This window comes from Scomber scombrus, chromosome 1, assembly GCF_963691925.1.
Source record: "Scomber scombrus chromosome 1, fScoSco1.1, whole genome shotgun sequence".
NCBI classification, from domain to species: domain Eukaryota; kingdom Metazoa; phylum Chordata; class Actinopteri; order Scombriformes; family Scombridae; genus Scomber; species Scomber scombrus.
The window spans coordinates 7498562-7512840 of record NC_084970.1 but is presented as its reverse complement, the minus strand read 5'-3'; the positions used below and the strand labels follow the sequence as shown (position 1 = coordinate 7512840).

Here is a 14279-nt window from a genome sequence, read left to right as displayed (position 1 = left end):
AATAACGCAATGACACTATCAGAGAATTACTACTTCATCACTATTTTACCAGCATGTTACCACTATATGAGCTTTATCACTATGCCAACACATAAAACCTCACCAACATATTACTATCCTTCCTGTATCTGGTCACCACATCATAATAATCCAACTACGTCAAGATATTCATGTTACCAACAGACATTACCACGACATGTTATCACCAAGCAAAGACATTATTTCACTTTATTGCTTAACAAACTGCCTTGCATTATATTTCACTTAACATGAATGATAAATAATACAACATTGAATTATTAAGACTTAATACATTTTGAAGGACACATATTCCTAAGTTTATAATGTTGCAAGTTTAAACATTATAAATTTAGGGATATGGTCAAATGACATAAGAATACATTTATTTCACTCTAAAAAGCTTTAAAATGATGTGACCTAATACATAGATCAAAGCAGTAAAAACTTACTTTGGAAGTATTAAGTACTTTTGGAAGTTAATGAAGGACAGCAGGAAATTAATTGTAAGACTATATTAATTAGAGTAAGCATGCAGTGTAAAGTAACTTGCTTCCGCTCTAGTAAGCATTTAGAACATTCTGTTCTCATCTGTTCATTATATATTTTATAATTCAATCACTGTGATTATTCTGATACTTTATTTTTTGTTTTTTATGACTATGACAGTCTTGAAATCTTTTGTGTACCCGCAGATGACAGTGATCTCCTATTAGGTGGAGACTCATTAGCATTGTTGCTTGGTGTCTATGGATGCTTACAGCTATTTGAACTTATTAGTGATGATGCTTTGTCTCCATGGACGAACCTGTTCATTTGAGTTTTCTGGTCTTTAGAAAATTAATAGCTGTCAGTAATTTTTTTTCTGACATGCATTAAATTGGTTGTGATAAAGTTCCTGGTCATGGGTGACAACACCAAGTCATCTTCAAAAAATGTATTATTTTGCGGTATTGCTATTTTTAATTAGCATTTTTGGCACTCATCAATCACTTGTGCAATGTACAATGAATTATTTGTCATTTATTCCAGGAGGTTTGTTATAATGAATTTAATTTCCTGCATTTGATCTGGATTAATGCTAGCTAAACCACTAATTTGTTCAATGACATTAGTCAGCATAGCCAAAGTAAGTGTGAATGGCTTTTAACAAAGAAATGACATAGCATGTTTCAATATCCTAACAGACCACATTGAAAGTAAAAAGTGTTTTCAAATCATTCGACAGACAACAAATAAATCAAGTTAGAAGAGTACAACCTTCAATTTTGGGGCTGGTCATTTTAATTTAACTCCAGTAATATTACATTCTACACAAAAGAATGAATCAACAAAAATGTTGAAATATTAAGAAGCAGTTGTCCTTACCAACTCTCCCAAAAGATCAATAAATAGTATTGCTGGCTCTTGCTTTGCGACAAAGGGCCCTGGGATGACACCATGAGCCAATTCCCAAACCATAAATCATTCATCAGCAGCAGGTACAGAGTCTAGAAGCAGCCAGAGTGGAAGGCTGAGCCCTGACCTTTCCCTGCTGGGTAGAGATATGGCAGACACTGTTGTTCAGAAACATCAGCTTGTTTTAATGCCATCTCTAATGTTCTAGTCAAAGCCAAATCTAACATTCTAATAATTGAATATAATATAATAATAACTCCTAATTTCTCAATATGTGTCTATATCTTTCTCTCCTTCTCTAGAACATGACTTGAAGATGAGCTGTCCTCAGGCTGAGATAGAAGAAAAGGACTGTCCTCCACCAGAGGAATTGGAGTGTAAAATCTGTTACCAACGCTACAATGCGCACAACCGCAAGCCTAAGATCCTGGACTGCCTGCACCGGGTCTGCGCCCGGTGCCTCATAAAGATCCTGGACATTGCTGATGGTGCAGGCAGCATCTCCTGCCCCTTTTGTCGACACCAAACCGAGATCACAGAGTATGAGGTGTCAGCCCTGCCTGATGATGCTAACATCATGACCCATTTGGCAATGCGGGACAAATCCTGGAGCTCTGACCACAACAGAGAAGTGGTCCTTACTCCAAAGAGCTTGTCCTCCTCCAGCCTGTCTCACGAATCCTCCAACTGCCTGGTCATCACAATTATGGAAGTGCAGAGGGACTCGCAGCACTCCCCGAGCCGCAATGGCAGCTCTGACATTTACGCTGAGCAGAGCCTGGACTCAGTGTCGCTGGGCTCCAATGGGCCGGCTGATCAGGACGCCCTGTCCAAGCTGTGTAATCATGTCCCACGTATCCTGGTCTGGCTGCTGGGTTTCTTATATTTTGGCTCACTGCCTTTAGGAATCTACTTGTTGGTGATCCAGAGAGTGACTCTTGGCATTGTATGTGTTAGTTTGGTGCCATCAAGCCTGACAGTTTGCCTGGTTTATGGATTCTGCCAGTGTCTGTGCCAGGGCATGTGTGACTGCTCCACTAGGGTCTAGTAGGATGCTACCCAAGAACTGGTGGTCCTGGGATAAGATAAAGTTAGCTCCAGTAAACATGTATTTTGTGTGTTATGTGTATACTGTAGGGGGCCAAAGGTAAGATAATGTCCTCTCCTAAACATGTTTTATAACACTTCCTGTCAATTATCCTCATGCAAATAATGGGTAAATGAGAAGACATAAGAAGGCAACCTTTAGTGCTGGTGTTTTCTTCTATAAGACTGATACCTGTTGACAGTTTGGTGGAGGAGGAGCTGGAACAGAGCCACTGACAACTCTGTAGTGGGAGCAGCATCTATACCTACACTATTGTGATGTATTTTTGTGACTTTTTTTTTTGCTCTGTCTTGTGTACCACCTACGCTGACGTAAAAAATTGAGAGCAGACCTTACACAATGATGGCACTGATGGAGACCTGGGCCCTCACATATCAACATTGTGTGCCACAAAAACCTTGCAATCATTTTGAAGTGAGCAGTTACTTGTTACTACAGGGATGTCTGTATAAATGTGTTTATATGATGGACCACAGGAGCAAACTGAAAAGAAACAGTAGTATCTCGATAGTCTACACATTACCAATCTATTTATTTACTTAATTTCCTCAGGATCTTATTATATTAATGAACAAATGGATGCATACTTAGGCCAACAACAAAAACAGTGGTAAATAAATGTTGAAGGCGATTAAGGCCACCAGTTAAGAGCAAATATTTAAAAAATGAAATAGTTTCTTATTATTTAAAGAATTCTACTAATGTTTTATGGGTAGCATTATGATAACACTGTATGTTAGCAAATTCTCTTATTAAAGCTACAAGTAACTCAAAATTGAATAGATCTTGATTTGGGCTTGCCATCAGGCCCCTCAAGTATCATATTTTGAATGGAGGAAAAGCATTGATGCACTGACATCTATGGGTTGTCTGTTGAAACATCTTTAAAACCAGTTTGAAACAATCCATGTAAAAAAGAAAAGGGAATACTTCTCCTCCATAGGTGTGTGGTTGACTGGTCCTGAATTAGTTGAGATAATAGCGATTTACCAGCCTTTGTGTATTATTGAACCATGAAAGGAATATTAAAAGGGAAATATTGTTCAATTTGCTAGATTTATCACCATAAGAATTATGAATATTCCAAGTGAGGAAACACGACTAAATAGGAATTACCAATTGAACTGTGAATTGGCTGTGATACCTCATGTGTTATCAGTTATATTATTACAGCTGTAGCTTGAGGCTGAGGTGTGACAAGATTGTTAGTATTGCTCAATTGATGTGTTCCTCTCCTCTCTCTCTGCCTCAAATACACACAGACACCATTCAGGTTGTTGTGTTGAATCGATTTGGTGCATGTGACACATAAACCAGACTCATATCTCAGGTTTTTTGATAGTCTTTTAACATTTAGCAGCAATTTGAAACACTCAGTTTCATGTTGCTTTGAACATAGCGAAACTGCTCTGTAGTATTTTTGGTTCAGGTTATAAAAAGCTCATGGCATGGTGCATGTACTGCCATACATCAGCCAGCCTTGTGGGTTTGTTGTTGTGTCGTACCTCAAGGTTATGTGCATTATGTTGTGGCCTCTTGATTTTATCTCCATGTGACAAAAACACCCCTACCATCGAAACAGGTATTTACACAATAAACTGTTATTTTTGGACAATTATTAGATTTTTTTAAATGTCATTTCAACTGCTTTGCACAGTATTTATAATGTATTAAGAGGAGAAATGCATTAAAACTGTGTTTCTTCTGTATCATTAAGCTTCATGACAAATGACAGTGTTTTTAAAGCTTATCTTCTGAGACACTCTGGATCACTGCAGTCATTCCCGGCTGGATTTTGATGATAAGTTCAGCATGGCGGTCAAGACACTGTTGGATTTATCAATGTATATTACTTACAGGTGTGCTTTGCAGATGCACACATATGTGCATAATGACACTCACAGGCATTCTACGTTTTACTCATAGGAGTCAATTTACAACTTTTTTTACACAATGTTGATACCTGAGGGCCCTGGAGTGATAACTTTTAGATATATTCAGTGATAAACTTCAGGTAATGATATTTTTCATCAAAATGGAAATGCAGCATTTGGAGAAAAAAAATCATTTTGTGCTAAGCCTTGTCTGTATAATGTAAGTCCAGTTAATTCGCTGATGTTGAGGTTCTATATTTTCTTTTCTTATCTTTCCTTTGTCAACTTCTTTCTGCGTCTCTGTGCCCACTCTGCCATGTTTTCCTGTGTTTCTGTGTATGATCTAATATCAGCAGCTCTCCGCTTAGTGCCACACTACTTATTACAAAAGCTACTAGACAATGAAATAAATGGAGAATTATTTTCTATATGTTGCTTGTGTCATTGTTTGTATTACTCTGTCTGCTGGGCTGCATTCAATTTTAAATGTCGGCAACTTACAGCATCAGCATCACAGGTTAATCAAACATTTGTCTTATCAGGGAGACGTTATAAAAAGAGATTATCACACAGACACACAGTAATACTTATACAGCAATAAAATGTGGAGACTGGTTTATACAGCACAACCAACTGGAGACAAGCTAAATAAGAAGTGACATAAAAAAGAAACAAAGAAATGAGAGATGGCAGACAACAGCAGCAGGTCAGACAGTGGAAAGAGATTTTATTATCTGCCTGAGCTGGCAAAGCTGTTGGACAGAGTGCTTGTCAGCCAAGCATTTGTCCTGCTAGTTGCACTGTCTGACATCTACAGGACCCTGCCTTTCATCTTGGTTAGCCGAATGGCAGGTTGCATTAAAGAAACTCTCCTCCCCTCTTTTCAAAGGGGAGGAGAGTATCATATCGGTCCAAATAAAAGACGACCCTGAATATAAGAGAGCACGGTCACAGACCTTGCTGTTGACAGCTGATAGGGACCGTTTCTTTCTTGGCAAGTGGTACTAGTCAGCCACTTAAGTGTAGATTTAGCAAAAACAAGAATTTGCTTTCATTATTTTGTTTTTATGTCTTCAAAACATTTTGAAACATTTCATTAATTTCTGATAATCAGCATTTCTTAAATTTTAATATGGGATTACACTGTATTGACTTACTCTAGTTTACACAATTAGCTAAAGTGACACTGGGGTCAACAGTAAAACCACAAGCAGCAACAACAAGGAGGTTGAAGCTCAGAGGTCAGAACACTCAGAAAACAGAAGAACCTAGAAGATTGCAGGTCTCCAGCAGGTGTGTACAGTCAAGATGGTGGCGAAGAGAACAAAATTGGGGATTTATTCATCTTATATCATGGGTAATTTTAGTAGATCATAACATATCATGTATGGAATTAATGAGCAGATGCTCCAATTCTATGGATGTCAGTTTTTTAGGCCAACAAAGACCCACAACAGTCTAGGAAAGCCTTGTTTTTAGCCTAGCAGAGTGCCAGAAATGCCTTTTTCAATTTCGTAACATATCATAAAATGGCAAGGACTGATGAAAAGACAAAAGGTTCGTAAAGAATGGTGTTATAAAATAGGTTTTTTTTTAAATTGTGAATTGCCGCAACCACGAGAGGCCCTTGAGCATACAGTTAGAAATGTATTTACGCCTGGTGGAGAAAAGATATATTTATGTAATCTTCCACCCAAGGGAAGGTTCTTGGAAGATTAACGCAAATCAAGAATAGAGGAAATAACAACTGCAAGTCTTCTCAAACTGATGTCAAGCAGCATGGGTCATGCAAACAAGTGACCTAGCTATATTTAAACATGCACACACTGAAATATTTAACATTTTCAGGTGTTTCAAGAAGATGGCGGCATGAATTTTAATTACACATGAATAATGTAGTTGCAATCTGCCTTCTCTTTATAGCACACACTTCCAATCCATTCAGTTCATACAGCGGTGATACACATTAAACAATCATATGAGAACTAGAGTCAGGTGTAGAGTGTTTAGTTTGTGGCAAAAAAAAAAACAAGCAACTGCAGAAATGTGGTAGCATTTTAGTTTTGTATCAAAGGTGTAAGACGGAGATGGAAAAACTTTAAATTTACATTTCCATCTCAGAATCAATTACCTGCTAACTGCTGTGAGCAGAAGTGTCTCATCGAGTTCAGAGGCCCCCCGCTATCTACACTTAAATGTAAAGTGACTTTGCTGTGGAAAAATCCGACTGAGACAGGCAAAAAGGTTCGGTGACAAACGTATTGCGATTTAATTTTGATGTCTTTCAGGGAAACATTAAGCTTTAAAATGGGACATTTGTGAAAAGGCTCAGTGTAGTGTAGGCACCATCTTGTGGATTCTAATTGTCTTTTCAACACAGAGTTGAGAACTGGTTTGCCAGGTAATCAAACTGGGATGAGGTTGGGACTGACTCTGCATTTGGTACATTTTGTAAAACTGCATTTTTTGGGGTAAAGGCTAAACATGGGATTTACTAGAGGAATGTTAAGCCTTGGTTATATCTGATTTATTTATTTATTTATAAGCCACTGTGTTGGAAAAAAGTTTCCTTTTACTGTTCACTACTGCTGACATGTTTGTATATTTTTGCACTGAAAAATATTCATATCTTGGGTGTTTTCCCATTCTGAAATATGACAGGTTGATACCACACTCCCCTCCCATATGAAGCAGATACTGAATATTAGTTTTAAAATGTATATTAGTTCAATGTTTTGACTCAAGTACAAATTTTTACATCATTGAGACTTGGATCTGCCTGTTTCATTTTCTATTTGTTCCATCCATTTAATGTATATTCATTTCATTCTCTCGTCTAATATGTCGTTTTTCTGTGTTGTGAACTGAAAAGTAAAAAACTAGTAACTTGTGATGATATATTATTTTGTTTATGATTTACTAATGAATACATTCACACCAGAAGGTGTTTGTTTTTCATTTTGTCTCTTGTGGAGGTGGAAAGACATCTGAGGATTAGTTGAGGTGACAGACTGCTAGAGAATGCTGAAAAAAATAATAAAAGAATCAAAATGTCGGCAAAAAGAGCTTTCCAGCTGCAACCTCTGAACGACTTACAGTACCAGTCAAAAGTTGGACACGCTGTCTCATTCAAGTGAATCGGAAAGTGTGTCCAACCTTTTGACTGGTACAGTGTATGTAAACTGTCACTGCATATATGAATATTAAGGTTGAATTATGGCTCTGTGTTGTTGCCGTACATGTGTGAACCACGCAGTGTACAATGTGGGCAGCTCCCTGTATCCTGTAAGGTGTGTATGTCGAGCCTGAACACTCAAAAATGTCCCTGGAAATGGCAACAATTGTGACTGGCCAATTTGGCTTCATCTGTGTTTTTTTAACATGTTTGTCAGCATGGGGCAGATTGAAAACATGATGGTCCTATGGTGCAGAGAATGAAAGAGTACAAAACATTATTACAGTGTGTAGAGCTCAAATGATTAGTTGATTTATCAATTGATTCAGTAGGCTAGAAATAGATAAAAGATAGATAATCAATTACTCTTTCAAATGATTAATAAGTAGTTCTAGATTAAGTTCTAGATTCTTAAATGTGAAGATTTGCTGTCGTTCTTTGTTTTAAATAATTGTGAATTGAATATCCTCTGGATGAAGATGTCATCTAATGACCATTTTCCAAGTTTTTTGACATTTTAAAGACTAAATTATTAAGAAATCTGGTTATGGCTAACCAGAGGCTTTATTTGTTTAGGTTATGTTAAAACAATCCTTACATCATATACAGCTCCAGTATAACTGCAGCACATTGACCAAGAAGCATTATCTATTTTCTGGAGTGGTTATCAGTGAATGAGGGAGTAGACTGATGAAGTACGATGGGGGGAGGGTGGCTTTCTAAACATCTAGTGCTGCTCTTTCAATGGTCTGTCTCTGATCACCACCAATGGTACGCACATTCACACACACACACACACCTCTCTCTGGGCTGTTGCTATAGAGACACTAATAAAATTGTCAGAACCATTGAGATGTTTTTCCTTGCTGTAGCTTGAATGACACGAGCTGCTGACAGCTGAAACACAGAAAGCATATCCCCAGAGCAAGCCCTTAATGTGGCCTGACTAATGTCATGTTCCCCTTCAGAATACCAGTCAAACAAACAAAAAACAAACAAAGGCAGGACAACTGTCAGTCATAGAGCTAAGTGTCAAACGTTAAGATGGCAGTATAGATGTAGAAGTATAAATGTTGCCATGGTGATTCACTAAAATAGAATCCAGTTTATTTGTATGGAAAGGGATGTATGGACAAACCCATTTTATTAGTGTTGTTTTCATTTATATCAGAGGACAAAGCCATGACTTAAAGGTAAGAGTCTAATCCAATACACTTTTTGTCAAATTCAGCGAATATCTCCTCATGGTCTGCTAGCTGTCTGTTTCAGTCTTCATCATGTGACCATAATGTTGTTTTTAAAAAAGACTTGAAAAACTTTGAACCTGACTTTTAAGCAACTCCTAAGCCTCCACAGCCACTTCACACATAATGCATTTAACCCTTGAATAAGTACAAAATGAGACACTGTGATTTAAGGCCTCAGAACATTTTGGCTTGAAATAGTAAAAATGTCCTGACCCTAACCCGGAGTGAAAATAAAGGTCAATAACAACCCACACCGCCCACTGGGGAAACACTGAGTAATAAGCAGCAGCAACGGATGTAATCAACGCCTGACTCTCTGTTATAGCCTGTCCATCGTCACATATGACTAATAGCTAGCAGTGGCAGTGTCAGAAGGCTCCTCCATGATCAGTGGACCACAGAGAAATAAACCAGCACACACAGCACTGATGGTGTCATTAGAGATTCTGGTGCTAGTGTTTCTTTTACATTTAATATGCTGGTTCTGTTTGTTTTTGATTCCACACTCTGGGAAAATAAAGTCCTGAGAGATGTAATGAGTTCAGTTTGAGAGATCGGCAATCGGAGAGAAGCAAGTGTTTATCAATTTATGCTTTGAGTAGTGGAGACTGATAGAAGATGGTTTAAGAGGTGCAGTTGAGTGGGGTGATCAATAAGATGTCGACTGGAGGGCTATCTTGGACAAAAGTAACTTTAGGTAAAATGATGTGCTTGAGTTTGATCGATCGAGGCACAAGCTGTGGTTGTAGCCTCACAATCAGGCTTCGTTTTAAGGGTTAATAGAAAAGATTTTCCTCTTTTTTTTGCTTTAACAGGATCTCGCTCCAACTCCACAATTCTCTCTGCAGGTAACTATAACACAAACCGAAGCCATTGTACAACAGCAGCTTCTACAACATTCTCATGTGATAAAAAGGGTCTAACAAAGGGGGTTGATTGTGGTGTGAAAGTGATGTTCGAACTCACTTTGACCTCCTCCTGTAGTTTTCCGAATCGGATTGTGCCATTCAGAATCCTGCTCATGAATCCCTGCTTTTCTCCCTGAATGACCGAAGCCTGTGAAGGTAAAGAGGGAAGATGAGGGGTTACTGAACTAAGAAAGGAACACAGAGGGGGAGGCAGAACACACGATTGGATGAGGGGAGTGAGGGATTACGGGAGAGATTGACAGAGGAAAAGAAGGAAAGTCTGTTGAAACTGTTGCAGGAGTACTGTGTTGATAAATGGGTGAAGCAAAACAGACTATATTTGGTTTAGTATTGTTTAACCATTTAAATTCCTAAAACTGTGTGAAGGAACATTTCTAAAACTGTTCTAAAACTGTAAATACAAAAGCGATTTCTCATCTACTCATTTACAGCATTTTGTTAAATAAAGCAGTGGTGGCAACACAAAAGCTCCACGTTAGCCTTCTTAAAAATAAGAGAAATTCCAAAATCAGGCAAACAATGACTAAAATTAAATTGCAACTGTTGACCAAGTACAATATTTACATCATTATGCCTAACATGGAGCATTGTTACCTTAGTGTTTCACCTGACATGGGGGTGAGTAGATTAGGAGTTAATATTCATTTTGGTACAGTAATACAACATTTTTTGCTTGACATATTACCCTGCACATTATACCATACATGTCTTTCCTATCTGTTATTCAAGTGAAGAAAAGCAGGAAAATACAGCTATGAGTAAAACCAGAGCCGATCCTCTTTGTGAGGACATAACATGAACTGAACAACAGGGGCTGCGTCATGGATGTATTTTGAATCTAGAGACGTACCACCAGTGGGTGCTCCGTCTTCGAAGAAAGGTTTGATCTGAGGCTTATCCTGTGTGTCTAATAGCCATACTGCAAAACGTTCTTTTATTGCATAGGATATAACAAGGATTGTGCACCTAAGACAATACCAGTGTGGTTGATTGTGCCTTTATGCTGGATTTACTCATTTGAAAGGCTCAATCTTCTGTACCTACAATTATCTGCCTCTAAAAAGAAAGTACATATCCGCTTCTCTTATGAAAAGAAGGTGTAATTGTTTAATTGTGCAAAACATAAATGTTTAGGATAATTATTTGATTTAGAGGCGGTAGTAGTAGTGGCATTTTTAAATTTCAGCATTTCTACACTTTAATTTTTCTCAGCTTGCTGATATTCGACAAATCCAACCAATCAACTATCTTTCTGAGATTGTTCAAGTCATTAATTGTATAATTAGCAGGACTCTTCTAGGCAACTTGATATTCAATGCAAAATGCAGTCAAGAGAAACAGCAGACCTGCATCTAAATCTAAAGAAGCTTTTATTCATGTGCTTAAAAAGGTCACAGTCTGACATTGAACGCAACGACAATTAAAATTCACTTGATCAGCCAATCCGCTTAAAATCTACCCATATATGAATATATATAGATAAATATACACATACAGACACTTTCTGCAAGTGAAGTATAGCTCAGTATGGATTTAGTTCAGGGGTAGATCTGATTCTCAACAAGATGATTAACTGTAAAGAAATGGCACTGATGATTCACACACTGATTCCTAAACATTTACCACTGGCTCCTGGCTCTATCCAGCTCTACCTCAAATGCCTATGACTCATAAAATTATAATATAGTCTGATCTTTAATACACTAAATTGTATTTAATAATGCAAGAGGAGTTATCAAATTAATGTTATCCATCCATAAATCATTCCCCTACCCACTTATCCTAGATGGAGGGGTGGAATGACTGAAGTCTCACCAACACACAAAATTGACACAATCCATTAAAACCAGCGGAGAGAGAGAGAGAGAGAGAGAGAGAGAGAGAGAGAGAGAGAGAGAGAGAGAGAGAGAGAGAGAGAGAGAGAGAGAGAGAGAGAGAGAGAGAGAGAGAGAGAGAGAGAGAGAGAGAGAGAGATGGGGCGAGGAGTGATTGGGGACAGAGCAGCAGGTCTAAAGGAAGCTCAGAGGCCAGCAGGCGGATGGTGGAGATGATAATGATACGCCTCACTGCAATACTAAGAAAAATGCACAAAGCATACTGCAGCCATATGCACACTGTAAGTCTTATCAATGTGGTGCCTTTGCTGACCTGTGATCATTTTGCAGTTTTGTGAACATCTGGTTCAAATTTATGTTAAATTAATAAAAAAGCCACAATTCACCATCTCCTATTTTTTGTTATAAAATAGTCCGATATTGTGTTTATTTGTCATTATTGGTCACTATTTCTATAAGTTTGTAATTATCTATTTTTTACTTAGTCATTATTTTTCCTCAATTCACTCTGAGATGACTGTAGACTATACAAATAAAGATGAACTGATTTTACCCCTTGTTTATATACCTTCACTATTTATGCTCCTAAAAAAAACACAACCCTTTCAAAATACAGGAACCTTAGTAAATTCATTGGATTACTTATTTAGTCACACTTATCATGCATTACAGTTATTTGAGCAAGCCGCCTCTCACTGCTAACACAAAGATGACAGGAAAACGGCACTCACAGGGTTCTGCGCTGGTTTGATAAATGACACGCTCTGGGCACAGAAACAGGGAGCAAAAAGCTTAGTAAATTTGGCCCTCCGAGGTTTGTGCCTCTCTGAATCAACTGACAGTGCTACCATCAGCCACATGCTGCACAGCTGCGCCGTATTACTCATCAGCTCATCATCAGCCTTGTTGCTGGAGCATTTGAGTCCTACCTGTCTGCACACCGGTTACAAGCCTAACAAATGGAAAAGTGATCTGCTTTTGAACCCTGCCTGCTGAAGTTTTGTTGCCTGCATTTAAGTTCAATTATCTGTTGTCAAATACCTTATCTGGCACTCGTACCAGCACTGTTTGACCATTAATTAACATAGTTAGTGTTGCTCAGTGTGTATTCATTCTCAAAATGTGTACTCTTTGTAACTAGACTCATCTCTCTATTGTACAGTCTACTTTATGCATGATTTGATTTGTTGTTAAAGTGATGCTCCACAATTGCTAGTAGAGTAATGTCAGTACAATCATTTATACTACTTTATATCTGCATTGTCAAAAGTACAGTGTATAATAGTTTATTTCCCTGCAGTGAGAGAAATGTATGTGGAAGTAAATACTTGGTTTCATTAGGGTGTTAGTAATAGCATATAAAACATGTGCACCATGTATAATATAAAATCTTTAGTTTGTACCGTGTGCAATAGTTGGTCTCTCTCCTGGGAAATGTGCTCCGCTACAGAAGTGACAGCTCCCAGGTAGTGCCGAGCCTTTTCCTCTTTCAGCACAGACTCTTCCCTCTGCTGCTTCAATACACTTATCCTCCTCTTAGCCTTCCTGAATGATGGGATGACAGGCGCAAAGGAGAGAATGGGTAGGAGAGAATTGAAGAGAACGATCAAGAAAAGAGATGGAGAAAAGGGGGAAACAATGAAACAGAAATGGAAACAGCAGCACAGTTAGATTGGAGAAGGGGAGGACATTTATGAAAAATGTGGCAGAGAAATATGTTGACCTGTTTTTTAACATCTTATTACATTTTTTATTTTAGCCTTCTACTTAATTTTAATACCAGGCGGCTTGGTTTGAATCTAGTGTCCAATATTTTCAAACACACTGCAGGAGCTTTAATCCATGTAAATATATTTTTTTGATACACAAGTGTGTTGTTTGATTGTCTAAGAACTATTGTCTAAGGGGGTCCTTAATATGGATAAAATACTGGGTCCCAACACTTCTTTAAGAAGGCGTAATGGATTTGTATCCAAGTGGCATATCATCGACTTTATGTGGGATCATTTTAGAAAAAGAAAGAAGATCCTGCAGCTCGAACCTGTTGGCTTGTCTGACGAGCTCCAGCTCAGCCTCCATTCTCTTCATGTCACTGGTCAGGTTGGCTTTGTCCAGAGCCAGACTCCTATTCTCCTCCTGCAGGCTGGACACTCTGAGACGAAGCTCGTCCATCTCACTCTTATTTTTGATCTCCTGCTGCTCCAGTAGCCTGAGAGCCAAGAGCAGATACAGCATGTTATTACACAATACACAATGCTTATCTAAAGCTTTATTATTCACTATATAATGTACAAATGTCTTGGTCTCTCTTTTGAGACTTTAAGTATGTACTTTGTGTGTGTATGTGTATATAGATAGTTAATCATCTCTCCTGTAATATTATTCACGATTATATTATATACCCTGAAAGAGATGAAAACAGGCCAACTTCACAGTAAGCGGTATAATTGTAATACTTCTGTAGCTTCAGGACCACCTTAAACAGAACAACCTAGCTGAAAAAATTCAGTCATGTTTTTGTTCAGCACACAGCATTGAAGTAGCTCATCTCTGGGTTGTCAATGACCTTTTGTTGGCAGCTGATGCAGAGTCCTCCTTTCCTGATTCAGACCTTACTCCTTGACACTATGCACTTCCACACCACCACTGGACTGTCAGACTCTGCACTTAAGAGGTTTCAGTCCCACCTTTCCAG

General features: G+C 38.2%; 2 protein-coding genes across 2 annotated transcripts in view; one reads left to right on the top strand and one right to left on the bottom strand.

The window, feature by feature from the left end:
- cep89 (centrosomal protein 89) overlaps positions 1-14279 on the bottom strand; it is a 55485-nt gene that overhangs the window by 25411 nt on the left and 15795 nt on the right. Inside the window, 3 exon segments of the mRNA XM_062416712.1 lie at positions 9787-9876; positions 12988-13129; positions 13626-13793. Coding sequence (XP_062272696.1) covers positions 9787-9876; positions 12988-13129; positions 13626-13793 — 400 coding nt within the window.
- zgc:165481 (uncharacterized protein LOC100073327 homolog) lies at positions 923-2464 on the top strand. The gene is made up of 2 exons (XM_062417342.1): positions 923-926; positions 1719-2464. Exons 1-2 carry the CDS (start codon positions 923-925, stop codon positions 2462-2464), a joined length of 750 nt encoding a protein of 249 aa, XP_062273326.1.